The sequence below is a fragment of the Mugil cephalus genome, chromosome 13 (assembly GCF_022458985.1).
Source record: "Mugil cephalus isolate CIBA_MC_2020 chromosome 13, CIBA_Mcephalus_1.1, whole genome shotgun sequence".
NCBI classification, from domain to species: Eukaryota; Metazoa; Chordata; class Actinopteri; order Mugiliformes; family Mugilidae; genus Mugil; species Mugil cephalus.
In genome coordinates, this window is record NC_061782.1 from 11,145,194 (window position 1) to 11,172,908 (window position 27,715).

General features: G+C 43.0%; 2 protein-coding genes across 6 annotated transcripts; one reads left to right on the forward strand and one right to left on the reverse strand.

Moving 5' to 3' along the window:
• Positions 1-1,173: 1,173 nt before the first annotated feature.
• Positions 1,174-21,528, reverse strand: map3k4 (mitogen-activated protein kinase kinase kinase 4). Of its 4 annotated transcripts, none has more exons than XM_047603559.1 (27): positions 21,301-21,528; positions 15,494-15,684; positions 13,967-15,396; positions 12,146-12,406; positions 11,692-11,844; positions 11,395-11,552; positions 11,166-11,282; positions 10,973-11,072; positions 10,744-10,827; positions 10,367-10,636; positions 10,130-10,279; positions 9,630-9,791; positions 9,370-9,503; positions 8,698-8,776; positions 8,538-8,616; positions 7,296-7,389; positions 6,859-6,981; positions 5,353-5,447; positions 5,176-5,256; positions 4,875-5,066; positions 4,715-4,785; positions 4,511-4,627; positions 4,271-4,430; positions 4,027-4,149; positions 3,701-3,807; positions 2,190-2,369; positions 1,174-2,080 (listed from the first exon to the last, which is right to left on the reverse strand). In XM_047603559.1, exons 1-27 carry the CDS (start codon positions 21,330-21,332, stop codon positions 2,060-2,062), a joined length of 4,764 nt encoding a protein of 1,587 aa, XP_047459515.1. In that variant the 5' UTR covers positions 21,333-21,528; the 3' UTR covers positions 1,174-2,059. The 4 variants fall into 4 exon arrangements, with proteins under 4 accessions (XP_047459515.1, XP_047459516.1, XP_047459518.1 ...); XM_047603560.1 differs by lacking the exon at positions 21,301-21,528 and adding an exon at positions 21,020-21,182; XM_047603562.1 differs by lacking the exon at positions 21,301-21,528 and adding an exon at positions 18,667-18,758.
• LOC125019059 (homeodomain-interacting protein kinase 3-like) lies at positions 19,151-27,121 on the forward strand. 2 transcript variants are annotated; one of them, XM_047603564.1, is made up of 9 exons: positions 19,151-20,451; positions 22,935-23,060; positions 24,242-24,420; positions 24,535-24,720; positions 24,827-25,008; positions 25,127-25,250; positions 25,354-25,476; positions 25,579-25,671; positions 25,773-27,121. In XM_047603564.1, exons 2-9 carry the CDS (start codon positions 23,003-23,005, stop codon positions 26,739-26,741), a joined length of 1,914 nt encoding a protein of 637 aa, XP_047459520.1. In that variant the 5' UTR covers positions 19,151-20,451; positions 22,935-23,002; the 3' UTR covers positions 26,742-27,121. The 2 variants fall into 2 exon arrangements, with proteins under 2 accessions (XP_047459520.1, XP_047459521.1); XM_047603565.1 differs by lacking the exons at positions 19,151-20,451; positions 22,935-23,060 and adding an exon at positions 23,898-23,940.
• Positions 27,122-27,715: the final 594 nt, after the last annotated feature.

Genomic DNA, 27,715 nt, shown 5'->3' on the forward strand with positions numbered 1-27,715 from the left:
GGATCCACTTAATCAGTGAAAGGCAAACTTTTGTTTCTTACAGTGATGCAACAAAGGAATCCAGTTGATGTTAAGAAGCGTAATTTTCCTAGTTGACAGCAATTGTTCCTTCCACCTGCTTGACATACTCAAAGGTCATTTTTATGTCACAGTTGGATGAATTGCTGTCACACCTTAGGAAAACACAACTGAGCCAATATGTCTGTTTGAGAGAGGTGATGGATCTCTTACCACCGAATGAGGTGTGCGACATGCGTTTTTAGTCAAAGTGTGTCATTCTTCTGCACCAAAAGGGATTTAAGTAACTGCATGCCAACAGAGTAGAGTCTCCACTTCATAATCAAACTACCAGGTTGCTTGCAGAGACTTATCTGCCATGCTATAATAAAATGCAGAGGTGCTCTGCTGTAGTTTGTACACTTCATGGACTCTGGACTGATACCTTGTGTTTTAAGTTTTGTTTTCAAGAGGGTAGTTTTTGTTTTTATATCAAATGAGCCGCAGACCTGCTGCAATGGCTATCGCGTGTCAAGTTTCATGTAGCTGTGTACAGCGTCCACAGTGAATTTCAGGCGTAATGAAGCACCAAGCAAAGTTAAAAAGCGAATTATGAGTTTTCCCTCATAAGTCAAACGAGGTAATGGGGTAAAAAAACAGACCAAAAATAACAAATGAAAGCACTGCACAGTGATGGCAAATTAGCTACATGGAAACAGGTGCATACTCTTCTAATTTTCCAGCCACCTCTGGGTTTGAAGGGGGTGTGAAGAAAGTGATCTTTTGGAAAACCCCTCTTTGAACAGGGGAGGTGGACGGGTTTCAGTTTCACCTCAATTCACCCCTTGAGACTGGAGTTTTTGGCCATTAACGGGTGGTTCGAGTAAAGTCAGTTGAACATAGTCAGGGGAGTTACAGGTGTGCACCATCCACAGATGTTCTCAAAAACAAAAAGAAAAGTAAACTCCCCGGCAGTCATACAGAACTAAAGAAGTCACTTAAATGGGTGATGAAACCTCCAGATGTTTCCCGCTTTAGTTTTTGGATACACCGTCTCTTTGCACAACAGCTAATCTTAATAATGTGCTTTAGGCACTCAGGTATGACATGAAACTGCACAAAATATGGATGTGTTATAACTCATGAATTGAATTTTAATGACAAACAATGAAACAATTTTTTTTTTTAAAAAAAACGATTGGTTTATTAATATTGTTTGTACATAGCAAACACTGTAAGAGCAGCAGAGGATCAGAAGTTGTGGTGTGTGTGTGTGTGTCAGTGTCTGTTTGGTGGATTGTTTTTTCGTGTTCAGCAGCAGGGAGGGAGAGCAGGCCCCGTTTCTCCTCTTAAGTCGGCTACGCTCCGGTCACACCAACGGTGGCGACCGGTAGACTAGAACATTCCTCCAACTTGACTTTTTCTCCTCAGCAAAGGCAAAGAAAACCACATTAAAAAAAAAAAAAAAACTTTCCTAGCGCCCACGCTTGCTAAATGACAAGTGATAAATTGGTTTGAATATTTGGATGGTATTTGTTTCTCCTTCCATTCGCTGAGGTTTACCACACCTTTTTCCAGCCTCAAAGAGTGACTGAAATAAGACTCTTCCCTCCTCTACTCAACTGCCCCCTTGGGTAAACAGTTTAAAAGTGCTATAGATCCACCCCCCTCCCCCCATCCCCTTCCCGTTCGATAAAAACAACAAAAAATAAGTATTCCTCAATGCCTTTTCAGAGGTCTCTTCACCAGTGAGAACAAACAAATGTGGCAATAGTTACTTTAACTTTACAATATTGTTTATACATGAATTAAAGCCAATCCTATTCTTACAGTATGTACAGTCCCGCCCCGTCCCCATGGATACATAAAGACACAACAACTTTACACTCCATAGATCCAGTTGTCCTCTGAAATGATATTGTATTAGTTCCTCAGTTTAAACTCCATGTGCCTCCAGCCGTCACGCCCTCTGCTCCGCGTCCACAGTTCTTTTTCTGTTTGCCCACAGCATGTACAGTAGTGCTTTAATTTGTAAACGTTAGAGCCACAGAGGAGGTTCCATTCACTCTTCATCCGTGCAAACCTGAAAGAGATAAGAAACTTGTTGGATCAAGAACTTAAGTCTTTATTCAAATACTCAGTCAGGCCTTGACAGTTTAGTTGTCAGATATTTTGTGATGAAAGTATCTCACCTTAACAAACGGGTGGTCTAGCAACATGCTAGCTGTCCAGCGCCGCTTGGGTTCACTCTCCAGACAGTGACCGAGGAAGTCCTTCCCCTCTGTGCTCAGCTTCTCGGGGATGGGGGGCTTGTGACCCATGCCCACTTTGTACATGATCTGGAAGTTGTGCTCGTACTCATGCCAGGGCCTCTGCAGGTTGAGAGACGTGAAACACTTGAATCGTTTCCTTGTGGTTTTTAGCTTAGTATTTTGGCAAAGTGATAGTTTGTCAAGTGGTGTTAAAGGAGGAACTAGATTTAAAACCTTAAAGGGCACGTGGGATGAAATTTTCATTTGACAAGATTAACTAGCAATGGGTTTTACACCTTTCAGATATATTTTAAAAACGGCAGTAACCACATCCCTTTCGATCGGGAAGTGGTGGGTTGGTAGTAGAGTTACCAAGTCCACAGACTGAAGCAGCAATTTGTAGTAACTACAGGTGAAATAGTCTCTCGTGGTCAAACTGACCGTTGGATTTAAATCCTATTTTTTGAAGATTTACAAAAAGTTTTATTTTTTTTTCTTTGTAGCGACATTTCTGCAAGGAGCACAGGTGGATATAGCGTTATATGTGAACCAACAATGAGCTGAGAAAGGGAGTAGCAGAGCCAGATGTGTCTACAGCAATGAAAGTTACAAATGTAACTTTGGTTCTATGAATGAAAATGAAAGCGATTAACAGTGGGGATTTAGAGAGTACTGAAACAAGTGTTTGTAGACTGTAGAGTGCAGACAAGGCATGCTGTATATTTGACAGCACCTGTATATTAAACTTAATGCATATAAATTATGCATTCTTCTGCGCTAAAGTGACAAAGAGGCTAACGCAGACCCTGCGTGGACATCGCCGTGTCGTACACTTCCCCAGAAATGTAACTACTCGCTGTGGTGACGCAGAGCGCAAGAGCTGTGATTAGTACGTTCTGTAGTAGCATGTTTCCACTTTAGTATTTCCGGCTGCTTCTCCATCTCCGCCATTTTCAAATGGATTGATTTGGATCAATAAAGAATCGGTAAGGTTAAGTGAGGAGGTTTGGAGATACACATGTTTGCATGTCATTACATGACATTACCTGTCTTCATTACATGAAGGGCATGATGAAGTTTCAATTGCCATTGAAGCACGAAGCGGAAACAAACATTAGCTGACTGGTAAAAAAAGACACAGAGCCGCCTAGCGTTTGGGTGGAGCTGTTACATAGTGAGCCAGACTGACGTAAATGTCTCACACTGGCGGAGGGTCCGTGCAAAGGGTCCTTGCCCGTCCCTACACAGTAGTATAGATTACACATCACTGCCAGAAGAGGGAGACATAAGTTACCCACTGTTGTTTTAACTGGACTCCAACATAAAAATTGCAGAGTGGACTTGGAGCTGATCTAGGGTGCTCTTTTTGTGACACAAATACCATTTCCTTTCTGCTAGAGTGACAAGATACAAGAGGTTTGTGTATAACTGCACATGATGTCTCTTGTTACCTTTCCAGTCACCATCTCAATAAGAACGCAGCCCAAACTCCAAATGTCTGCTGCTCGGCCGTGGCCTTCTCCTTTAGCTCTGGTGATGACTTCAGGAGCCATATATGCTGAGAAATATTGAGAAAATAAACAATTAATCACAATTCGAGAATTCAATTATTAATAATAGCACATCATGCAATAATAATTTTACATGATGCAGCATATATAGGAAAATATTTAAAAAAAAAAACATGCTGCTACATTGTATGAAACACAAACTACATAAAATATGTACACACACAGTATAGGATGTAATTCTGAAATTATATATCTATATTTCTTACCGGCTGTTCCAAGTGTGCTGTTCACCTCGCCTGGCATGGTATGAGTGTTGTTCCTCAACTTGACTGAGCAGCCAAAGTCACCCAACTTGATGAGGCCGGACGAAGTCAAAAAGATGTTGGCTCCTGATACAAAATAGAATATCATAGATGATATGATATGATGATATAAGAGATTATATAATTTAATTCTGATGTTCCTGCAATTCCATTACGAAGAAAAATAGAAACAGCATGTTACACCAACCCTTGATATCGCGGTGGACAATGCCGTGTTCGTGGAGGACATTGATGGCTGTAGTGATCTGTTTGCTGTAGAGCCTGATGACGTGCTCCTGCAGCCCCAGTCTGGACACCTCCTCCAAGGTGCCCTCGTCGCAGTACTCCATGAAGATGTACATTTCCTCCTAAACGTCAGCATGTGAGCAATTAAACCAAACTCTTTGTGTCAGATTTTTGAAATTGATGCTTGAAAAAAGATTCTTACCCGATGGAGCTCAACTCCAAAGTATCGCACCAGGTTCGGGTGTTTAATGCCTTCAAATATTTTCAGCTCATCTGCTGTTTCCTTGATTGTCTTGTGATCGTTTGGCTGGAATCGGATCTAGGCCAAAAAAAAAAGGAATGTGTTACTACCAGTGGCTCGTATTATTTGCCTTTTGAAAACTGTTGACTTGAGTTTAATCCATACCTCCTTCATGGCCATTAGTTCTCCAGTGTCAACATTAATGCAGGTGTACACCTTCCCATACTGGCCTTCACCTATTATCGTACACACAAACATAACATCAGTGCCTGTATGTGGTAAACACCCCCCATCATACCCAAAACTCTACAGGGCACGGCCATACCTATCTTATTGCCCCTTTGCCACTTGAAGGTGACCTTCCTGAGCCCAACATGCATGACGTTGTCATACGACTTGGGTGTGTGACACACTTGACCGATGATGTTGCGCTGTTTCATCATAGCGTAGCGCTTGTCCTCGAACTTGCGTATCGAGCGCCGGACGGCCTCCATGGGGCTCTGCCGTGCTGCTGTGTCTAAGAGAGAGAAGAAACCGGATTCATTTTTTTAAAATTTCAAGTCAAACAAACATTCCTATTGAGGGATTTTATCAATGCACTATGCTGCGTCTCTCAACAGTCTCACCCTTGGACTGACTGATGAAGGTGCGGAGCTCCCAGCTTCGGCGTGCAGCACTGTTGGGGTCTCCCTTGGGATACGAGGGTTCTGGAGAAAAACAAATAAATCATTCAAGGAAATTTTCATCTGGTAAAGTTAATATCACATGCAGATCGATCCATGCAGATGACCAAATGCGCCCACCCTCTCGGTCCTCTGTGGGGCTGGAATGCCGGCTCAGCGATTTGAACTCTGATGCCACTGAAGACATGCGGTCATTCTCATGGTAACTGGATCCCCTGCAAAGACGCGGACGAAACTAATGCAATCAATCAAGGACAACTGACTCAAATGTCATATTTCAGGCTGGAGGTTTCTATGTTAATGTTCTACATTTGCTTTAAATGAATAGTGGGACATCAAACTACGCATGCATGGTTTTCTAAAAGCATCTTAACCACATGTAAACCATATTAAAAATACACCCTGGACTTAATACTATAGACTATATAAATAATTCAACCAATAACATACTACGCAATTCTGGCTAAAGATGAACACTATATATAAGTTTCATATGAATATCTGTAAAAACCGTCTCACATTTCAAGAGAAACAAACATGACTGTCTCGCAGTGTGCCGTTTATAACCCATTAACAGTTCAGCATGCATCAGAGTCATTAACACTTTTTAGGTTAAATCTCCAGAGTGCATGTTCTGATTTCTACACCACACACCAATACACCAGAATATCTAATAGCAGTGAATCACCAGCATCAAGGCAAGACCGAGGTAAAAAGCACTAAAAAGCAGAATACTATAACCCACTCTTTCATTGAGGGAGTGTTCATTTTCACACCATGCACAACAATCACAATCTCTTCCCATGACCAGTGGCTGATATTGTGTAAGGTTTTTATTTCTGGCTTGGTGACATTTTTAAGGGCTTGTAAAAGCTACATTAACACCTTTAGTGCTAAATGTAAGTCTTTTGGAGCCTACATGAGCGTCATGCAAATTGTCTTTCAGATAATTCTTGTAGCAAGTGTCAACATTAGAATGATGACGTGACAACAGTCATGCTGTAACGAATTTTAAATTCACTTCTTGCACGGAGATGACATTTAAGAGAGAAGAAGAAGGGAAATGCCTCATTATTAAATATACTCAAATACAAAGATCCAAAAGACTGAACCTGTATACCCGAGCAAAGATCTCTTCATCGTTTGTTGCTATATTTTATTCTGTGATGTCCCAATGCTCAAAGAATGGGAGACCGGTTTTGTGAAATAAAAAAATAACTCAATTTCTTTCTAAATAACCAAATTTACTGTGTTTTTTTAGATGCACTCAGAAGGCTGAAAGCAGGACATCAGCTTGTCAGAGAAACATATAAATCACCGTGGAAGAAAATATTAGAAAACACAATCCTCTTCCAGAGTGCTGTCGCAAGCACAGGATTTAATTACCTCCTCCTTCTGAAATTCACAACTAGAGCTATACATTGGCGTCTTAGATTTGACGAGAGGGTAAAATAAATCTGGGTTCAAACTCCTGATGATGACAGATTTCAAGTATTAACATGAAGCAATTCCTTCTTCTGTTTCCCCATAAAGGCTTATAAAAACTTTTTTAGAGGTGTTAATTTATTTTGTTTTTGTCTCTGGGGATGCATCCTGATAAGCCACTACTTGGGGGGGCAAGGCTACCTGACGTCATTGGGGGTGCTGCCGGGTGCTTTGGTGTGGCTGTGTTCCCCTGAGCCCTGAGGGACAGAGCGATTGCCGTTGGGGAACAGCTGGTTCCGGAGATCGCAGGGGAGACTTCGAGAGCTGTGTGGTGAAAAAACAAACTGAAGAGCGCCGCCTTTCTTTCAGGTGTCTTACATGGGATGTGTGTTGATGTGTGTGAGACTGGGTGGACGGTTGAGGGTTGGACACACGCGCGCTCACTCAAACCACAATACAGATTAAATAAAGTGACGCACAGCACACACACCATAGCTCACACACCACAGTAGCGCAACAACTAAAGAGCAAAAGCATCAGTATGTAGAAAAGCAAAGCCATGCAGGATAGATTATTAACATTTAATCACAGTAGGAACTGAAAAATGATTGTTAAAACCCCGAGCCGTAGCCACATACCTAAAACCTTCAGCATTAGGGATAAACAAGTTGGGGTTCGGTGGGTCACTGTGGCAGCGAGGGACTTTTACAGGACGAGGACTATTCCTGGGAGCTGAAAAGAAAAAGTGCATCTATAAATTGAAAACTTGTGACAACAGGACAATGGGGAGCATCAACACCAACCTCTGCTCTAGGGAATCAAACCACATGTTTTTATTTAGATTTTAAATAAAAAACATGTGGTCAGATTATTGTCGACTGCATCACCGCCACTATACTGCGTTGCTTTACTCCATCTAAAGTTTGGCTCAGACTGTTTTTAAATCAGGTTGCGTGACTCATTTAAAGGGAAACTTCACAGACACGGTTCTCTCTAATCTCAACATGACTTGAAAGTAACGGCACAAAACACACACACACTGCATGATATTATTTAGATTCATGAACAAGATCAGGGAGAGTGAACACCTCGCGTGACCTCATAGGGAAAATGTTTTATGTAAATAAAACAGAGGCTGCAGATTGTTGTAACTTACTTTGCAGAAAATCCAAACAAAAGCAGAAGTGTTGATGAAAAAATGCTTGGGTTGTTCATTCTTCGGCACGCTCTGAAGGTCGGTCTTTAGTGTCAGCTTTAATATCTGTCTAGCGTCTTATGCTATCTAACATTAACCTAAAGCGTGTTAACTGTTGCTTGACAACGCCCTCAGCATAAATTTGTGGCCTTATTTCTCTCCGGGTTTATTGTAAAAGTAGTGAGACATATGTTTTATATTTAACTGGGCAGCCCAGGTGAGTCTGAGTGGTTCGGGGCATTTAAAAGTGGATCTGTAGAGCCCTAACATTATCACAAAATCAGGCCCAAGCATCAAATAAGATCCTGTCTCCTCAAGTTAATTAGGAGGGGTGAATAGGACCGAAAAACCATGCAGTCTGAGCCAAGCACAATTCAACAACAACCTCCGTGTGCCCCTGTCCACATCTTAAACTCAGGAGTTTGGCATCTGACCACAAACGGAGCACATTTCTGTAGCACTGTTTTTCTCTAAATGACACATTTGCATTGCATTAAAAGAAGCTTTAGCTGCTTCTTTGTTTTTCTTTTTTATGGCAACTGAACCTTTATGACACTGCTGCCTGCTTTGTGTAACAGTACGTCCCCATGACACCCAGGTTATAAACCTACAACAAAATATAAACTGAAATCAATCCTGAACGCCAGATATGGAGTTAAGTTAACAACCCAGAGGAGCATCTTACCGATGTACAGACCAGTGACCGGGCTATGAGGTTTTCCGATCACATGTCCAATACATTCATTCATCAGCGCTTGCAGGTTCTGCAGAAATATATGTCACGTTTTAGATAAAAACATCGCTTTGTGTGTAGTAAACAAAGTAAAGAAAATAGCTGGTTTTACCAGGAAGTCATCCTCTGGTAACGCTGATATAAAGGCAGGTTCGATGGCCTGAAGAAAGTCAAAACCCTGAGTCGCCCATCTGTGGAAATTAAAACATGGCATTAAATCGTTATGTCCCAGAACCTTCAGAAAAACAAGGAATGGGTCTGAGCGGAAGCAGAACTGAGGACCGCCAATTGTTTTTAATGCTCATATGCTCATTTGAGCTTTGCTATTGATTTATGTTTTTCTGAAAATATCACTAATGTAACAACTGACTCATGCTCCAAGTTAAGTGCGCCTATTTCGGTTTGTATATTTGCCACGCCATTTAAAAAGGATCTTTGTTATGTTTCCAAAATGTCATGCTGCTGCCGGAAGGCCTCACTCTATTAACAGAGTACAATGTTGCCATGGTAGCTTTTTATGGCTCAAAGGGAAAACTCTTGACAAAGAGCACTAAAATAAATGTATACTAATTAAGGTCACGATTCTTACGCAGAAGATAAATATGTATCTTTTATCTAAAGCTTAATTGCACGAGTATGATGACTTATCGGTTAGTGAGGTTAATGTCCCACTAGAGGGCTGTGAGCAACACACTCAAACAATTAACCGCTGCCTCAGGGACACCGCACTAACCAGCAAACTCTACACTTAAGGTAAAAAAGAAAGTACTTTAAATGGTCTTACCTGGGCTTGGTGCCCCTACCACTCTCACATTTGGTTAGGACATAGGTCATCCATTTCCGGGCAAATGCTATGTAGCGTTCCCCGATCCTCTGCCTGTACTCCCCTGACATCAGACGCACCACCTCCTTGTGATACTGTAATAAACAACAACAACAAAAAAAAAAGAGTGTAAATGTACGGCATGAGGTTTTGGGAAAAAAAAAAAAAAAAAAAAAAAAAAAAACACTGCATCACACTTCTTCATCTATGCAGGATCATACCTCGAAGGCGAAGTTGTAGCCCTGTATCATCGCCTCCCTGTAGTACTGGTGCAGAGTGGCTGACTCAGACTCGTCCACCTCTGCTTCAAACTCTTCGGTGAACATGTACTCCACTCGGTCAATGGCAGTGCTGATCTTAATGCATAGCTGTAGAGCCTCATCCTGTGGGAGAGGGGAGGATTTTATGATGTTTTATTATTATTATTTTCCGCACAGAGCATTAAGTTCACGACAATTAGCGAAAGCTTTAAAGAAAATCACATCAAATGTGGGGAACTGACATCTTTAAAAATATTTCCTTTTGGTGTTACTTTCTGGCCTAAAAGTGGCTCAATGTCTTTTTTTGTGTAATGTTAATGGAAAATGAGGTTAAATGGAAACCGCTGCGGCAAAAGCAGATTTGAAAGTAGAACACAAACACGCACCTGTCTTCACACCGACACAAAATAAACCGCTATTTTAATGGGCTACAAAATCATAACCTGTGCTTATGCAAGTACCTTGAGTTCTTCCAAAGCGCTTGCGATGAGAGGCTGACTCGATGTTTGCTCCCGGCTAAGAGTGAGCACATCCTCCATGCTCTGCTGAAAGGCTTTCCGCTGGGCCACCAGATGAGCCGACTGCATCACTATCAAGAGCATGTTCTCCACCTGAAAGCGCACAAGACAATGAGGAGGCTGGTACACACCAGACACAGGAGCAGACACAAACACAGACAATCAGAAAATGCCCCAAACCTTCATGGCTCTTAGAGTGTCGACAGTTTCCATCTGTGGGACCAGTTTGAGAAGCTTTCCGTCCCACTGCGCCCAGTCAGAATCAGTGCTTGGATCCCCGGCTCTGTGTTTGCTCATGAGCAGGTAGGCCTCGTCTTCTGCAATTTCATCTGGCTCTTTGGAACAGTCTTTGCCAGCAGCAGCATTGAGAAGCTGCAGGATGAGAGAGCGCTGGCCCAATATACCAGAGGGGACAAAAACCTGGAGCTCTTCCAAGCCTGGAATTTGAACCTGGGGATAAAAAGATGGAAGATAAACAACTGAATAAAAGAACAGAGGAAAGATCCGGCAAAATTGACAGGAAAAAAAAAAAAAAAAAAAAAAAAAAACAAGCGCACTTTGACATAGTTTCCCTTCTTCAGTGCCTCCAGGAGACAAGTCACCCCGTTAGTGATACGGAAATCTGCAGCAACTTCTAAGTCCTGCAGGGAAGGAAGCAAATAAAAGTATGTGTCAGAACACACAGTCCCAGTTCTTCGGTGAGCAGAGAAAACAGGGTCAGAGCGTAACTGCAAAGTCAGAGCTGTTGTAGCTTTCTTGTGAAAATTCTTTGCTGCAGTGTCTCACCTTGCGAAGCATTTTGGCAAAGCCCAGAGCCTTTGACGCTCGCTCTCGGGCCTCGTGGAACAGCTCTTTAAGCGACCGGCTCGTCTCGATAACCGACCGCCTAGAAAAAAAAAACAAAGTTTAAAACACCTCCACTGGGACAAAACATGTCGCCACGTATGTTGAAATGTAATAATGACAGCGTCCTCCCTACCTGATCTCATCTGAGGCAGTACTGTCATCTGCACTTTCCCAGAATTCATTGCCACTCTTTTGGAGACCGGCATCAAGGAACTCTCCAGTGGATTTGAGTAACATCCCAGCAATGTCACTGTGAAGAACAAAAACTCTCATAATTATCAACTTTATTGTAAAAGTGTTGGTTTGCAGCATTCGTTTGTAAATCGGGACGTTAAAGCTGGACGGTTGGCAGGTTCACGCACCAGAACAGCTTCCCCGACTGGGCCTCCCCTCCTCGGATGTAAGGAGTGATGACTTTGGTGAAGTTCCACTCTTCCTCCAACAGGTTCTTTAAGCTGTGAGAGGCCTGAGGCAGCTGCTGCAACATCTGGATCCAACTATGCATGTAGTCAAAGTAAACCTACAAAAACAGCGGCAGATGTTAGATAAACACAGGCTCTTTAATGTAATTTACAGTTAAATAATGCATAAATACTTAAGTCTGTCTCTTTAATGACTACACAGACAAGTACAAGAGGGAGAAATATTAGCAGCCTTACCACCAACATCTTGTGAAGGTCTTCTTCAAACTCATCAATGTTGGCGTTTGTTTGCAAGCCCTGAGCATCAGTCACCACGCCGCGCAGCATGAACTGATAATACTGCTTCATGAGAAGACCACCTTTAAGGACCTCTTTGCACTCGCGCACCAACTGCAGAGTACAAACAGCACACGTGGGAACAATTAAACACAATACACCCGTCATCAAAGACAGCAATGGCCGGTTAAAAGGTACATTTGCTTTTCGTTGCAGCTGTTTATTTGATTGTCATTACAGATACAGCCACACAAACGGTCAGCCATCTATACACTATGACTGGTTCCTGTGACTGGTCTCTTTTCTATTTCTTTTCTAAGGTATGTTAGATATGACCAGTTTCCAGTCATTCAGTGTGAGAAGTTGGAAAACTGATCACCAAACCAGCAAGTGTTTCAATCTCCAGCCTGCTTGCCTGTTTGATGCTGAGCAGCGACGGCTCTCCAGCGGGCCTCTGTTCAAGTCGTAGTTTAAGGCATTCGTGAATGACGTTGAGGAGGACTCTGCACAATACGAGGAAGGCTGGCCGGAAGGATGGGAGATCCATCTCTATCAGGTCCTTCCAGGACACCTGGTCGGCTCCGAGCTTTGGATCTGTGGGATGGCTGCAGGATAAGTGGCGCGACAGCTCTGGCAGGTAGTCGCTGTAGAGCATGGGGTCCGGGAAGTCTGCGAACTGCAGGTGGAAAAACACGAAGGTAATTCAGCATGTTCTGCAGAACACTATTTCCTATTGGAAACACAACAGTCTGATAAATTAACAGTATTAAAACTTGACTTATGGTTCCTCTGCAAAGATGCAAATTTGAAATTTCCATCCTGACATGACCTGGAAGGCTCACTGTGGCTTTTTAGCTACAAGGTCTTTTAATGGAAATGTCAATAATTAAGTGTGCCAAGTGCTATTGAAGAGCGTGTGGCCGTCCCATCCCAAGAGCAGCATAAACCCTACTACTCCCCAGTATTTGGAGTAGGGTAACAGTGTGCTCTTGTATTAAATATGTCTAAAAACAGTCAATCTCTTTACACAGTCTCTCCTCAAGTCAAGCTGTTTTTCTGTCAAATGTGAAGTTGGTGCATTGGCAGTTTTAACACTATGCAAGGTCACACACGAACATCTGCAGAGGTGCACACACTCGAGGCAGACGATGAAATTTAGGTCACACTGACCCTAGCGGAATAACAGAAAGCAACACTTGGCCTTTGCAAGTTCTGTTCAGATCTCCTTCGTGCTCTATGACACAGCATCGTAATCAGATTCACCAAACCAGCGTTTCAATTCTTTCTAAAAACACTTGTGGGTGTTGTCTTATCCAACCTGAATGGTCAAAACACACAATATTTTAACAGTGATTAACTGTTGCTCTCAACTCAATAAAAGTCTCTTTTTCCCCTCTCAATATGCCAACACATCCTCAGCTGTTTATAGCATGGGCTCAGATTTCTCGTAAGATCCCAACAGTGATAACTGCCCCACATGATGTCCACTCTGGGTCCTAATGAAATTACAAACATTTGCACTTTTACAAATTATACAATTAGCTATTTGACTGCATTTCTTGTCCACAAACACACAGAATAATAGTGCAGATGTGACTGTGACAGTGAATACAGCTATTAAAACAGAAAATTATATTCATCTGAAATTACCAGCTTATATTGTTGTGTGCTTTGTACTAATTTACTTTGTCTTGTAAATTCATACTGCATCCAGTTTGATAGGAAAGTGCCACAGCATGCTTCAGGCTGCAGCTCTGCTTTAATAAACTTAAAAGCAAAATTAGCTTTCCCCAAAAAATGAATTGCAGTTGATTATCCTGAACAGACATTAAGGCAAAACCGCTGTGGTTGTCCATAATTGGCATACAAGCTAGACTTTAATGAGGGGCTCAGCCAGTGGCCATCTCTGTAATCACATCTAATAAGATGTCATAAAATGCAATACAAAACGTTGTCCCAATGTCTCACAGCCTGAGATAAGGTTTCATAACAGTATTCCTCTATTTATAATTTATATATGTGATTTTTAAATTAAACGCTGGAGGTGGTTTTTGGTCATTTATGTTTCTGTGCGTGTGCACATCAGTCATCAAAAGAAGGAGGAGAGGCCAATTTTTTTTTAACTACTACATGGATTTTAGACGTCCCCTGGCTTAGCTGTAATAAAGCTGTCAGGTTTATTTTCGTTATGTTTAATGCAAGATAATTTATGACGAATTATTAATGACAGCCTCACCTCCAGTGCAGGAGTGTGTTGGAGCAGCGCAGCTCTGGACCGCTGAAGAGAGCGATCCATCAGCTTGTGCAGTCTGAGGATCAGTTTACGCAGTCCCATCTGTTTCAGAGCTTTATCCACAAATGGTCTGTAGATGGCTGTGGGGCAGAATACTCCTCCACTGACAGACGCTTCTACGCTTCCTGAAGTAGCGGCTGGGAGAAACTCTTCTGAACACATTCGGGCAAATGTACGAGTCAGGTTGGGAGACAGCTCTCCCTCTACTACAGACACCGGTACTCCTTCCTCCTCCTCCTCCTCCTCCTCCTCCTCCTCAGCGTCCCTGTCCTCCCCATCGCTTTCAGCCGTAAAAGTGGCTGTCGAGTCATTCTCATCTTCCTCGTTCTCTTCTTCTTCATTTCCACGGGAGCAGCGGGGCGAAGGGATCTCAAAGACAGGCCACCCGATACGGGATAGATCATGAAGGCCCAACACAGTGGCCATAACACGCAGCTTCTGATTGAGGTCCTGGGTGATGTTGAGCCACAGACAGAGCGCCTGCACCCTGCCCTGAAAGTCTCGTTCTGCATACTTTTCATAGTCTCTCTGTAAGGCCTGCAAAGAGGGGTACAGAGCTTCCACAGACTCCAATAATCCCATAACATGCTTGACCTGCTCGAAGGCGAGTCGCTGGCGTTGAAGGTGATCCCTGCAATCAGTGCCAGAGCCTAGCGGCTCCGCTGCATTCATCGCTGATGAGGGGCTGGCACTGAAGCCCCAGGGATCTACTCCACAGTGGTTGGTCTCTGCTACAGCAGGCCTCTCCTCTCCACAGACTAGATCTGGGACACTCTGATAGTCCCCCTGCATTATTTGTGACCCCAAACACTGAGCGCCCCTCAGGCTATCATAGTTGACCTTAAAATGCAACACGTCATTGATGATGTCAGGGATAGCTTGGCGGGCAGTGAAAAGAAACAGATCCTGGTCGCCGGTGGAACGCCGTGCATGCCATGCCTGTAGTTCCAACCAGATGAACTCAGTGTTGTGAAGCATGAAGGGCATGTTCTCCAGGCCTCTCTGCTCCTTCTCCTTCCTCTTGGAGGACATAGATGTGAGCTTGAGCAGCAGCCGCAGAGTTTCAAAGAACTTGAGACGGTCAGCAGGACAGTCTGTCCTGGAGGTCTGGCGGTGAGTTCGGGCAATAAGGGGCACGGACACAGGAAGTTTGCCGCTGCTGCAGCCCAAGCTCAAGTAATGCTTCCTGGGATCCATGTTGACGGCAAAAGGGCTCGACTTTGAGAGTGGATCCAGCATGAACGAGCCTTCGATGATCTTCTTGTGGTCTCTCTCAGTGGAGCGCAGCGTGGCCCTGTGCTTCTTGTTCTTCTTGTCCTCGGGGGTCTCTGCTGGCTTTGGAGTCTCTCTCGGGACGGTTAGGTTGACGTCCGCTAGAATTAAAAAAAACAGAGTTAGTACAATGCAGATGAACTGCATTTTTAAGATGTTTTCCGTAGATTCCTCTGCCAAAAAGCCTTATTAACTTACCCTTGTTTGGAGACCGACCGGCACTTCTCGTCTGGCTGTTTCTTTGGTGTTTTCCAGACATGCGTTTCATCTGACGGGGGGTACAAGGAGGTGATGGGTTATACAGGGCCTCATCTTCTTCGCTGGGAGGATCCCAGGATTCATCCACCTCAGACTTCTGTTGGGAAGCATCTTCCACTCGCTTGGCCTGCCTGCCAACGTTGAATTACCAACAGAGAGGACAAACTATTGACATGGTCTGGATTTGCATATTTACAACAACAAAAAGCACTGTTTCTGGAAGAAATGCTACATGCTTGAGCAAAATGAAACTATTAAGGTCATAGCACAAAACAAAACCTAAGAAATGTGTGTACAAGGTCAAACAGTGCCGTCTGCATACTTTGCACCCACAACAGTGTGTGCGGCAAATCTCTTCTAATTCCAGGGCAGACAGGTTGCTAAAGTGCTGCTAGACTGAACGTCTGCTGCTACCTACAGCGGAGCTGTGTGTCGTCTGGAGTCTGACTGGCTGCCTCCTAAATGTATAGGAGCAACGCTCTGTGCATGACCAGCATAATAAGCTACAGGCACCCTCCCTTGGTCTAGGTAAACATAATAGCTCAACCAGACAGAGAGAAACAGTAACCCTCATCAATTCTGTCTGCTAAGTCATCAACCACAACGCACAGGTTACACAGATTACAAGGAGGCTGAGACTCGCTCCCTCAGCTGCGCAGACGCTGTTAGACTGTACAAACACAGGGCTAACACAAAAACATCACATCATTTTCTTGAGGTTATATTAACTCTTAGAACAAAAATGTTACCATAAGGGATTGTGGATTGTAACGTGGAGTTCAAACGCGGAAGCTGACGAACAGACACAGAAGCCAGTCGCTTCTAGTTCTGCAGAAAGGAAATACTTGAAACACTTCCTTCTGGGAAAAAAAGATTTTAAAAAGCGGCACGCCTTTCCAGATTACAATGTCAAAGCATTGTTCACTAATGCCTTTCTGAGGGTTTTTTAATAGGATTAAAGCGAAAGGTTAGAAGGTCAAACCTCGCCAAAGAAAGAAAAACGGGAGAAAAAAAAGAGAAGGGGAATGAAAAAGGGCGATATCTACGCTGGCCGCCATGTGTCCCTTCAAAGATCGTCATCTGACAAAGAACGGCATTCCCCAACACGTGCCTGTTCGCATCTGTAGGTGCAGCTGAAAGGGTCAACTCTGCGCGACTTTCACTGGGGGAGTGGGTGTTAATCGAGGGGAGGGGGTCGTGTGGAATTCACTTGCTTAAGCTTTTCAAGAGGTTCTATTGCCCATCTGCCCCACAGCAGAGTCTGTCTGTCTCTCTCTCTCCGCACACACAATCTGGAAGCAGCTGGGGGGGCTACATGCAAGGAGATCGGACACCTGCTGCAGATCCTACGTGTGCTAATCAAAACTTTATTAAAGCCCTTTATACCACTATTACTGCTACCTTACAATATACAGATTACGTATCCAGTATAACCATAATAGTGGGACTAGGGTGCATTCATGTAAAGGGTCTCAAATTTCTAACGTTTCCAGAGGCTCGTTTTGTTGCGGAACGGCTTTGATGTCAACAACAAAAGAGGCCTAAAGAAGTCAGGTTAGGACATATTTCTGAAACTGTGTCACGGATTGACAGCGTTATCTCCAGTGGTATGAAAACATTCTATGGACTAAGATGTTCAAGGTGTGAGCATTAGCTATTATTTCATTTTTTCGTGTGTGTGTGTTGACAGGTTTTGTTTTCAGATCTTTGGAAAATAAATGTCTTCGCTTTAACGTGGTAGCCCTTCGCATTTGTTTCTATTATGCCTGTGATCCAGCACCGAATCTGTGCAAAAGTAGTGACAACAGCACGGCAGAGTTAACCACAACAGTCTTGAAAGTACACGCTAACACTTGCAGGAAAGTACACTGGTTCCACTATGAGTGTATTGTATGAGAAATTGTGAAGGGGCTTGTTCTGCAGGAGCAGCACATAACAGCGATCTTTTCAGCCCAGACACAAGCAGGCACAGTAAGCAATTTTCTGTGTTACAATACAGCACTAAACGCCCCAACAGACTAATCGCTGTAGTTTTGCAATGGAAATTGATGCAAGCACCAGGAAATTACATCAGGAAAGGAGATACAGTAAATGCTGCAAAAAAACGCAACTAAGCGTTTTAAAAACCTGTTGTGCTACTGAACTCCAACTGCGTGCGTCACGATTGTGATCGTATTGTGTGTAAGGCTGTAAATGTTCCAAAAGGTAGGCGTGCAAGTGCTGTCTCAGGACAGAAATAGTCCATACATGTGAGAGGGATTGAGACCAAGTTTAAAAAAGACACTTCTCTACGCAGAACAGCATGACTAAATCACTCAGGAATGAAAGCGGAACCAATGACGCCACCACCGACGGTTGTTTGTTAGGTTGCCATGAGACACTTCAAGCACAGATTGTGCTGTTGCAGTAAATGCTACGCAAATTCTTCTTTGGATTCCTCAGCCTACTCGCAGACTGCACAGAGAAAAGTTCCCGGCCTCTATGTCCTGTAGTTAACCATGGCTGCACTGTGGTCTTCAAGCTGTCCCTGCCTGGCTGCCACTAGTGAATTATCACTGCAGATGGTGTCTGACTGCTCTCAATGGCTCATCTGATGGCTCATTGGGGCTCCAATAAAGGCCAGTGGAATGCTAGAGCCCCCAGGCAGAAACACAGAGTGAATAATAAACAGCACAAAATCGAGACTCCTTTCTGTATAGCGACTGAAGCAGTGATACCGAGGGCTGCCAGAGTCAGGGGGGGCCTGACCTTTGACACCAACCATCCACACTATTGTACCAGCAAGGGGCACACTATTGTATAGCTGTGACACGTGGCCCGTGAGGCCCACAGCTGAATACCACACAGCTGGTTAGTGAGCACACTTGCACACAATGCCCGAACTAAAGGGGATTTTTTTAGAGAGAGGAAAAGGAGGAGAAGGTGGCTGGGGTTTTGCAAGAGCACACTTTTCTCTAATTAGGTCATGCTGGCAAAACTGATGATTGGTGGGCTAAATTCAGCCGCTGATTACCCCCTACTGCAAACGCTTGTGTATGCCGGCTACTAATTTCAGCTTGTAATTAAATGCGGACGGTATAATAAAAAAGAATGTGCACATGCACCCTACTCACAGGTTATGCGTCCGACAATATTCATCTCTGACCTGCGGGCAATCCCTGATAAACTGGCAAAGCTGAAGCAGCGAGCAGTTTGTGCACCATAAGCTGACAGAAATCAGAAACAAAGAACACAAAGTACTTGACCACACCCTTGTCTGGAACGGAGTGACATTACCAGGAGTGGACCTCCCAACCTTGCCTACATGCAAACAGTGCATGCACAGCAGAGGAGTCGGCTTCTGCAAGGCACGGTGCTATCGGCAAACAGCCATTTTAATTAATAACAATCAGAAGGCTGGTGCCTTACATAACACTGATGTGTTTACCATCTGCTCTGAAAGTGCTTGCTGTAACATACAAGGAACATCCTCAGCCTAAGTAAAGACACGGACCTTGCGGAACCGGTGTTAGCTCACTCATCAATCACATGTCGAACGTATCTAAATGTATCTAAATGTAGACACCGTTTACAGACGGTGGGTTGTAGCCCGAGCTGAATGGTAAATGGAGTATTGACATGTTTTTCACCTTATGTGGGTTGCATCACAAATGCCGTGAAGGCAGCGCTCTGCTCTGCCTTTGAAATTTAATCTGAAACTGCAGAGAGTCATAGGCAACACATTTTTTAGTTTCCACCAGCTCCTCCTGCAGCTGTGCACATTACAACTGAACAAACGAAACAGGCTGACAAGCATGTCACTCTCGAGTACTTTCATCTGCTTCTTTATCATTTTCCATCTCACATGATCTATGATCTTACCTCGGAAGCCTACTAGTAACATCGGCCGTCGCAGTCGAGTAGTTACAGAGATGCCATTGTTCGAACGGAAGTGACAGATGAGAGTGACAGAATGTGAGGGCGTTCGTTTTTCTCTCTGAAGCAGGTGTGGGCAGAGATAGGATGCACATAGGAAATGCTAGAGGACAGTCCATCTGTATTCTGCAGCCTGTGCTCTTGGCAAACGCAGGCCTTAATGAGTTCTACCCGATGAGCGCCTCCAGGGCTCCAGGCAGCTATCAACTGCGCATACACACACGCAGTACACCACATCCTGAAATCTCTGGAATGCTAGTTAGCCACAATGTCTTCAGACCGACTGAGAATTTATTGACAAAGGACCTCTGTGCTTGCAAGGATGGTGATAGCCTTCACATAACTCATCTTTCGCAAATGGTTCGAATTATTCTCACTTGCGTTGAGTGTGCACACTCATTGGGGGGGTGAGGACTAAAAGAAAACAAATTTTTGCATGTCATGAGGACTCTCATTTTAGTCCGAAGTTTGGCGCGCTGCTGTTTACCTGCAAACTCTGCAGCTTCGGCCATGCAACGTTCATTGTTTGCAATGTTTTGTGTGTTTGTATGACAACCAAGCATGAGTTACCTTTCACCCCACAAAAAAAAAAGGGAGCAACGTGGGTACAAGCTAGGACAAACACAAGTGGACTAATCCTGCAACAACTTCGGACACTGTCACACTCAGGGGATCTGCATGGCCCACGTCTCATTATTTTCCAATCTGCAATAAAGTCGGGCAGGAATAACAGTAACAGGGCCAGTGTTGCACAATCACGCAAGCTGTTTGTGTATCCATTACGACTGAGTGGCCACAAGAGCGCAAGGTAAAAACAAGTGGCCGGTGCTCAAACATTACACAGAAACAAAATCCCGGTTATCTGCTCAAAATACAAAGAAAAACCGGGATTACGGCAGATGACGAGAGCTGATCCAGGCAAACAACTGCATGTGAGGACAGGGGAGGAAGCGAGGGGAAGACACAACAGCGGATTCCTGATGGTCTGTCGCCAGCGGTCAGGGGCAAACACTGCGGCATTTCGATTACGAGATGCGCACGTATTTCAAAACATCTCATGATTGTCTACATGAATGCATTCTCCCGAAAAGCTGCAGACACGTATCGCCCAGTGCCACTGCTTTATCTGAACACTTGCGAACACATGCTGTATAGTGAAACGTGAATTGATGCGGACGTTTGCAACATGCTGTCCTTTAAACCGACGCCCAAAAAGATTTCAATAAAAGTGAAAATCGGACAGAGCCAGTGAGCAAAACTAGCGTTAGGTCCAGCTACGGGATTAACAATAACAGTGGAGCAACATGCTAACTAGAGCCTGCGAAGTTTCTGCTTCGTTGTTATGATGAAATGCACAGCCTGTCGACTTTAAATTACCAACAACCCAATTACAAGCCCACATTGCAAAACAATGTGTCTTAACTTCAACTCCGCGAACTTGTGGGTGAACAATAAATTGACAAGCGACAGCTAAAAAGAAGACGTCAGCTAGCTCTTCTCTCTGACATGTTGCACTGTAACGGCGGTTTACAACTCTCCGCAATGTTTTACCTTATCATTTGGCGAGCATTTTGGCTTTCTCTCTAGCAACCGAGAATCAGCAGAAGCAAATGCGTGAGAGGAAAGTGCCCGCAAAACGTTGCTCCAAAAAGTTTACAAGTCCGGGGGTTGCAAAAAGCATTAACTGCACGCGTACCACTATTTGCCAGGAAGTGGATTTGTACGCGATGCGCAAGCGCTCCTATGGAGCCCAGCGCGGTGTCACGTTCAGCTCCCTATTTGGCAACTGCGAGGTCCTGATGGTGAAGTGTCTGTTCAACAAATTCGCATACCTGCTCGGCTTGTTACGGTCTGGAGGCTCCATAGCAAAGCGGTGGCTTCTTGTTCCTAGCCGTGCATGGGCTATACCATGTCTGAGCGAGTCCAGATGCACTTTGCACTGATAGATCTCTGCAAAGGTGGTGCGTTTGTGTCTCTTTGGAGCACTTTCTATCCGCCGGCACAGTTGACTCTCGCTTGTGCGTATGCCGTCGCCATCTTTCCAACGTTCATTGAGGAGGAGTGCCACAGCCTTGCATTGCTACGGCAACCCGGTTAGGTCATGCACGGTCATAACTGTGCGGAGCCCTTATTATCCAGTCTATGGCGGGACGCTTATTTTTTTTTATCCCCGGTGTACAGTCACAATGAATCACGTATGATGTGGCCACCTCTTGTCCGATCTCCTGACTTATCGACTTTAAAAATCACTTGACAGCGCTGTGAAAACCCTAAAAAATAACTTACAGATGGATGCTTTGGCTCATTTTAATTATTCATGAGGGAAGTGTGTCAGAGGGCAGAGTATTTGGTGGTGGTGTGAGAAAAAACACCTGCTCTTAAATGTGGCTACTACATATTGAACGGTACTTCGTTATGTTGTAGTTTTCTTATTCGATCTCTTATCATAATTACCTTGCAGTTTATACAACTACCCATAGTTTAAATTTTTAAATGTAATTCAACATTTGTTTGGTGCCTTGTTAAAATATCAAACCTGTCTCCATCTTATACAGTTTAGAAGTTAATCTTATTTAACTTTAAATGACCTGATCCACTACACCGAACATTAGAGGGACAGTGGAGCTCATTCTCCAGCAGACCGCTCCCACAGTGAATGCTACATAACTTGTTTTATACCTTACTTTATCCAGCTGTTGTTTTTGCAACAACTAAGCTAGAATGACCAAGCACTTTCCCTGTGATTCATTAAAGTCTGTCTAAGTATAAGTCTATTTATACGGGCAGGAATCATTGCTTTTCACTGCTGCTGTGCCTGTACATTATGCATGTGACAAATAAATACTTAAAGTGACCAAGGAGATGGCTGTGATGTTCAAAAAAGCCAGGACTACATTAAACACCATTTGCCTTATTGGAAAGGGGTGGGATAAGTCCTCTTCAGCAACAGACTGGACTATTAAACCACCGTTATCTGCAGAAAGCAATATTTTCTGCATCTTGACAAAGCGTACACTAATGTGAGCAACAAGGTGTTTCTTTCATCAGTCTGTTGTGGCTTGTGCAGTAGTTTTTTGAACTAGGGGGCTATAGCAAAATTAATAATTAATTAAATTTAATCAAATCATACCAAATGTGTTACAGTATCCGTAGCCAATTTATCATCCATATTGATATATGGATTATTTATTATTTATTATATACATGCATTTTCTGTGGAAATGAGTTGTAGGCTAGGTTTGGTCTCGTTGGTTAAATTTCTTTTTGCAGGGATAAGAACGGTGAGGCTTTTCTTATAACCTGCAGGAAGTGATGTCTGCCTATGTCAAAGTCAAATATGCCTTCTTCTCTGTTTTTCTTTAAAATAGTTTATTTCCATTTAAATTTCTGACTGACCCACAGCCCAAAATTCTTCTTACAGAAATGCAATGACACATCAGATTTCTTAGCATTTCTGTCATTTCAGTTTCATCGCTTCACACAGGAGACCCAGTTAATGTGCTCTTGACATAGATTACAGCTGAAAACATTGACATGGAAACAACCTTTGTGAACCATAACTTGCCGTTGTCGGGAAATTCAGGTAAAACAGGTGAGAGTCAATGACACACCGATGTGTTCAACACTGTGTATTATTCGCATACACTAAATCTCGCAACTTTAATTTTATTCGTATAGCCTCAAAAACACAAACAATTTGTCTCAAGATGCTTTACAGAACCCAGCCTGGGGGTCTGAGGCAGTAAACATACTGTCATTGCTGTTTTTTGGTCATGGATTATAGTGGCTTAATTGATGGACATTAACTCATGAATCAGTTTATGTGTTCGCCTTCACATTTATTTATGGCAGCAGTTATTTTATTCATTGTTATTTGAATGAAAGTTTTGAATCGGTATATTAGTAAGATGCAATTGGTTTATTTGCATCAAGTCCTAAATGAAAGCTTCCAATTAAATATCAGTTCCTAACTTATGAACACTCTGCATCTACGAAATGTTTTCTTCACTGTTTTTGTTTAAAATTGCTTATTTTCTTTTAAATTTCCAACTGACTTATGTAAAAGAATTCCTCTCTCGGAAAAAACATATGTTTTAATTTGTTCAGGATCAGCTGTTCACACAAAACCCAGTCAAACTGCTCTTAATTTACATAGCAAGGGAAAACACTGACATAAAGACATGTCAAAACAGCTTATGCAAACCAAAACTTGCAGCTGTGAGGAAATTCAAGTTAAAGTGGTGAGAGCAATGTGTTCAACATACTGTATTATTTGCACATGGCAAATGTTGAAACATACTCTGTTCTTCTGTTGCTTTTTGCTGTTAAAGCTGATGTTTTTCATGTAGACCAGTTTGATACACAGAAACTATAACCTATAAAGGGTCATGTCGTATGTTTGTTTTTTCTTCTTGAGCTCATGAAGTGATGCACCAAAATCATAATAATGATTTTTCACCAAAAAATAAATGGTAAGCACAACCACATTAGCATATCTAGCCTAAAGGTTGTTAAGCTGTAATATCAGATTGAAACCAGTAACAAAATACAGACAAACACCAAGAGAAAGTGGCCTTTAAATGACCTTTTGATTCAAAACTAGATTTTAACAAAAAATGTACAGTAAGTGACTAAGACCGTGCGTGATTAAAAATTATAGTAACACTTTTTGTTCATTTAAATGGTCTATACATCCTATTTGTGTGGTAGTGCACGATGTGCTGTGATGCATTGACAGATTTGACACATTTTCTCTCCACATTCATGTCCTAGTACTTGACCACTTACGGCTGAAACCGTGGGACCTGATGTTCAGTGCCTACCAGTTCTGCGGCTACATCTACACCAGCTGTTTTAATCAAGTTGCTGAGTGCATGAACATGTACACGAGAAAAACAGTGGCCGTCAAGATCCTGAGGAAGAGGGCGAGTGATTCTCAGGAGCCCAGGGAGGTAGATTCTTTGAGTCACATGTCATGACTTGCAGACTGAGATGATACATCTGACTTGCCCATTAATTGTAAGTCAGGTGTATCATCTCTATCATGTGTTGCGTTTTCTCTGCAGCTGACAGTGCTTAAACAAATGGAAAGGCTTAGTCCTGTCAACATTGTTCATTTCTTTGAGGACTTTAATTACAAAGGGCATACTTGTCTAGCCTTTGAAAAGCTAGACATGAGACTACATGACCTGCTGCAGAAGAGGCGCGACAAACCGCTCTCTCTTGCGGAAATTAAACCCATTACTCAGCAGGTAAGTATATTTAATCATTTTCACCTTCTAATAATGATAACAGATCTTGTGATTTCTGTGCCAAATATGTATCACGGCAACTATACTTCTTCCTCTGTACTTGTAGTTGCTAAACGCCCTCGAATTTCTGAAGGATGCCGGCGTCATACATACAAATATTAAACCACATAACATTATGTTGGTGAATCATAAAGACCAACCCTTCCGAGTCAAACTCACTGGCTTTGGTAGAGCCATCCAAATTGCTGACATTAAGCGGCATGCAGTCACGCAGGTCTTTGGATACAGGTTGGTTTGCAAAGTCATGTCCATCTTTTATCATCTCATCTAAAGCTTCCAATTATTATTAATTTATAAAACTGTGCAGGAAGTAATTGTAAATATTGGCTCTTGTCTCCCAACCCAGGTCTCCTGATGTTATTCTGGGCCTTCCTGTCTCAGCATCCACAGATATGTGGTCTTTGGGTGCTGTTGTGGCTACCATGTATCTCGGCAGCCCACCTTTCCCTCACCGTTGTCCGTATTACCTGGTATGTCATCTTATATATTTAGACTGAGGGGTAAGGCATATATCAAAAACTAACAAAATGTCCTTCGGATTCAAGTAACTTTATGCACATATTCTCCCTACAGATGAAAACTCTTGTGGAGACTCTGGGTCAGCCAGAGGACGCGCTGCTAAATGAAGGTACCAGCTCCCTGCTGTATTTCAGCTGCGACCGGTCGGACTCTGGAAACTGTGCATGGAGGTTCAAGGTATGCAACTGTGTCCTTACCTTCAAGTGGACCAAATAGTTTTGGTATGATTGCATGTAAATCCAAAGATTGTTGCAAAATATATGTAATCTGCTTTTTCAGACACCAGAAGAGCACAGGGCTGCAACTGGGTACCCACCACTGATTTACAGAGGCAAATATATCAAGGTTGACAGTATTCAAGACCTCACAAAGGTAGGGGTTCCTTGTTGTACCATGTATGTAACTGCTGAACCAATCCATTTATGTGTTAGCAACTTGCTGTTTAGGATTCATAAACGCATTTGTAAATGCAGGTGAACCCCGATTTGAACCCATGTGAGGACAGGCTAACATTTGCCAGCCTTCTGAGCATGATGCTTCACATGAACCCTTACAATAGAATCACACCAAGCGAGGCTTTGACGCACCATTTTTTGACTCGGCACCATTTTTTTGAAACGGCTGACGACGCCCCATGTAACGCTCCTACTGAAACTACTGGCGGTCCTCCAGATATTACTTCATCTGAAGCTCCTTGTGAAGCTCCAGCTGCAACTGTTGGGGATGCTCCAAGTGTAGCTCTAGCTGAAAGTGCCAGTGAAGTTCCTGGCAAAGCTCCCACTGAAACCACAAATGAAGCTACTGGCGAAGCTGCTGGTGAAGTAACTGGTGAAGCTCCTTGTGAAGCACCCGCTGAAACTACTGGTGGTGCTCCTGACATTACTTCTTTTGAAGCTCCCAGTGAAGCTCCTACCAAAAATACTGGCAATGCTACTGATATTACTTCTGCAGATCCTAGTGAAGCGTCTCCTGCAACTGTTAATGATGCTCCAGGTGTAACTCTTACTGAAGCTGCTGGTGAAGCTCCTGCCAAAGCTCCTACTGAAACTACCTCTGATGCCCCTACTACCAGTGGAGCTCCTTGTGAAGCTCCCACAGGTGTAACTCTTGCTGAAGGTGCTAGTGAAGCTCCTTGTGAAGCTCCCACTGAAACTACCTCTGATGCCCCTGACATCACTTCCAATGGAACTCCTTGTGAAGCTCCCACCGAAAACACAGATGGAGCTACTGGTGAATCTGCTGGTGAAGTGACTGGTGATGCTCTTTGTGAAGCTGAAACTGAAGCTGCAACTGAGGAAACTTGTGACACTAATGGTGAAACTCTTAATGAAGTTACTGGCAACACAAACACCCGGAGGACACTTGAGAAAAGAATCAGAGAATTTGCCAACAGGTTGTCTAAAGTTCATTGTTGCTGTTGCACTGCAAATGCTGTTGAATGAGTGTCATCATTCATCATAACTTTTTATAATTAGTTATTAAATAAACAATGAATAAATAAACCGATGATTTTTTAAGCTGCCAACAAAAAAGTCATTGCAGAAGCAAACATGTGGCATTGCAGTTGCAGCAGGAGCAGGAAGGGTTTTAGCTTTGGTAAGAACAGGAGCAAAGTGTTAATAGGTGACTATATTAGAAGAGTATGTAGAATTTTTGATTGTGTTAATTTGTGTAATGACACAACTAAGAAGTCCAATCATATTGTCTGTCATCTACTCATGTATCAAACAGAAAACTGAAATGGAAATTTACTTTGTTATCTTCTCATTTTGAATTGTAACAAACATTTTTGGTAAAAGTTTGACAATGACAGTGGATGCAATTTATGGAATCATCAGTCTGTAAAGTACAATATTGCTCCTTCTCCAGGGATGATGCTACACAGAGGTACTGTTTCTTCCATTTCACACTTAACTAACATTCACTTTAAAACTTTATGAAAATGTACTGTCCATTTTCATACGCACATGTAATGTACGTGTCCTACTTCCAAAATTCACTGTCTGAAACTTTCTCTTAACACAATCTCTTCCCCAGTCACAAATATTACACTATTTGTATGTGCACTATAATCTATATCCATATTCCTGCAGTTGCATATAATGAACTGAACAGAGGCACATAGTGACAGTGTGGTATTGACATGTGGTCTAATTTTTAACCTCAAGAAAGGTATATGTTTTCTGTCCACAGTTCAGTCCTGTTATTATATGTCATCTAATCTTTGTCCTTTCTTTGTGTAATCCAACACATATACCAGTCAGCCACAACATGAAAACCTCTGACAGGAGAAGTATCTTGAGACAATGCAGTGCTCTCCTGGGAAACATTTGGACCTGGCATTCGTGTAGATGTTACTTAGATATGTACTACACCAGACCAGGCACCACCACCCCATAGCAATGACACACATTGA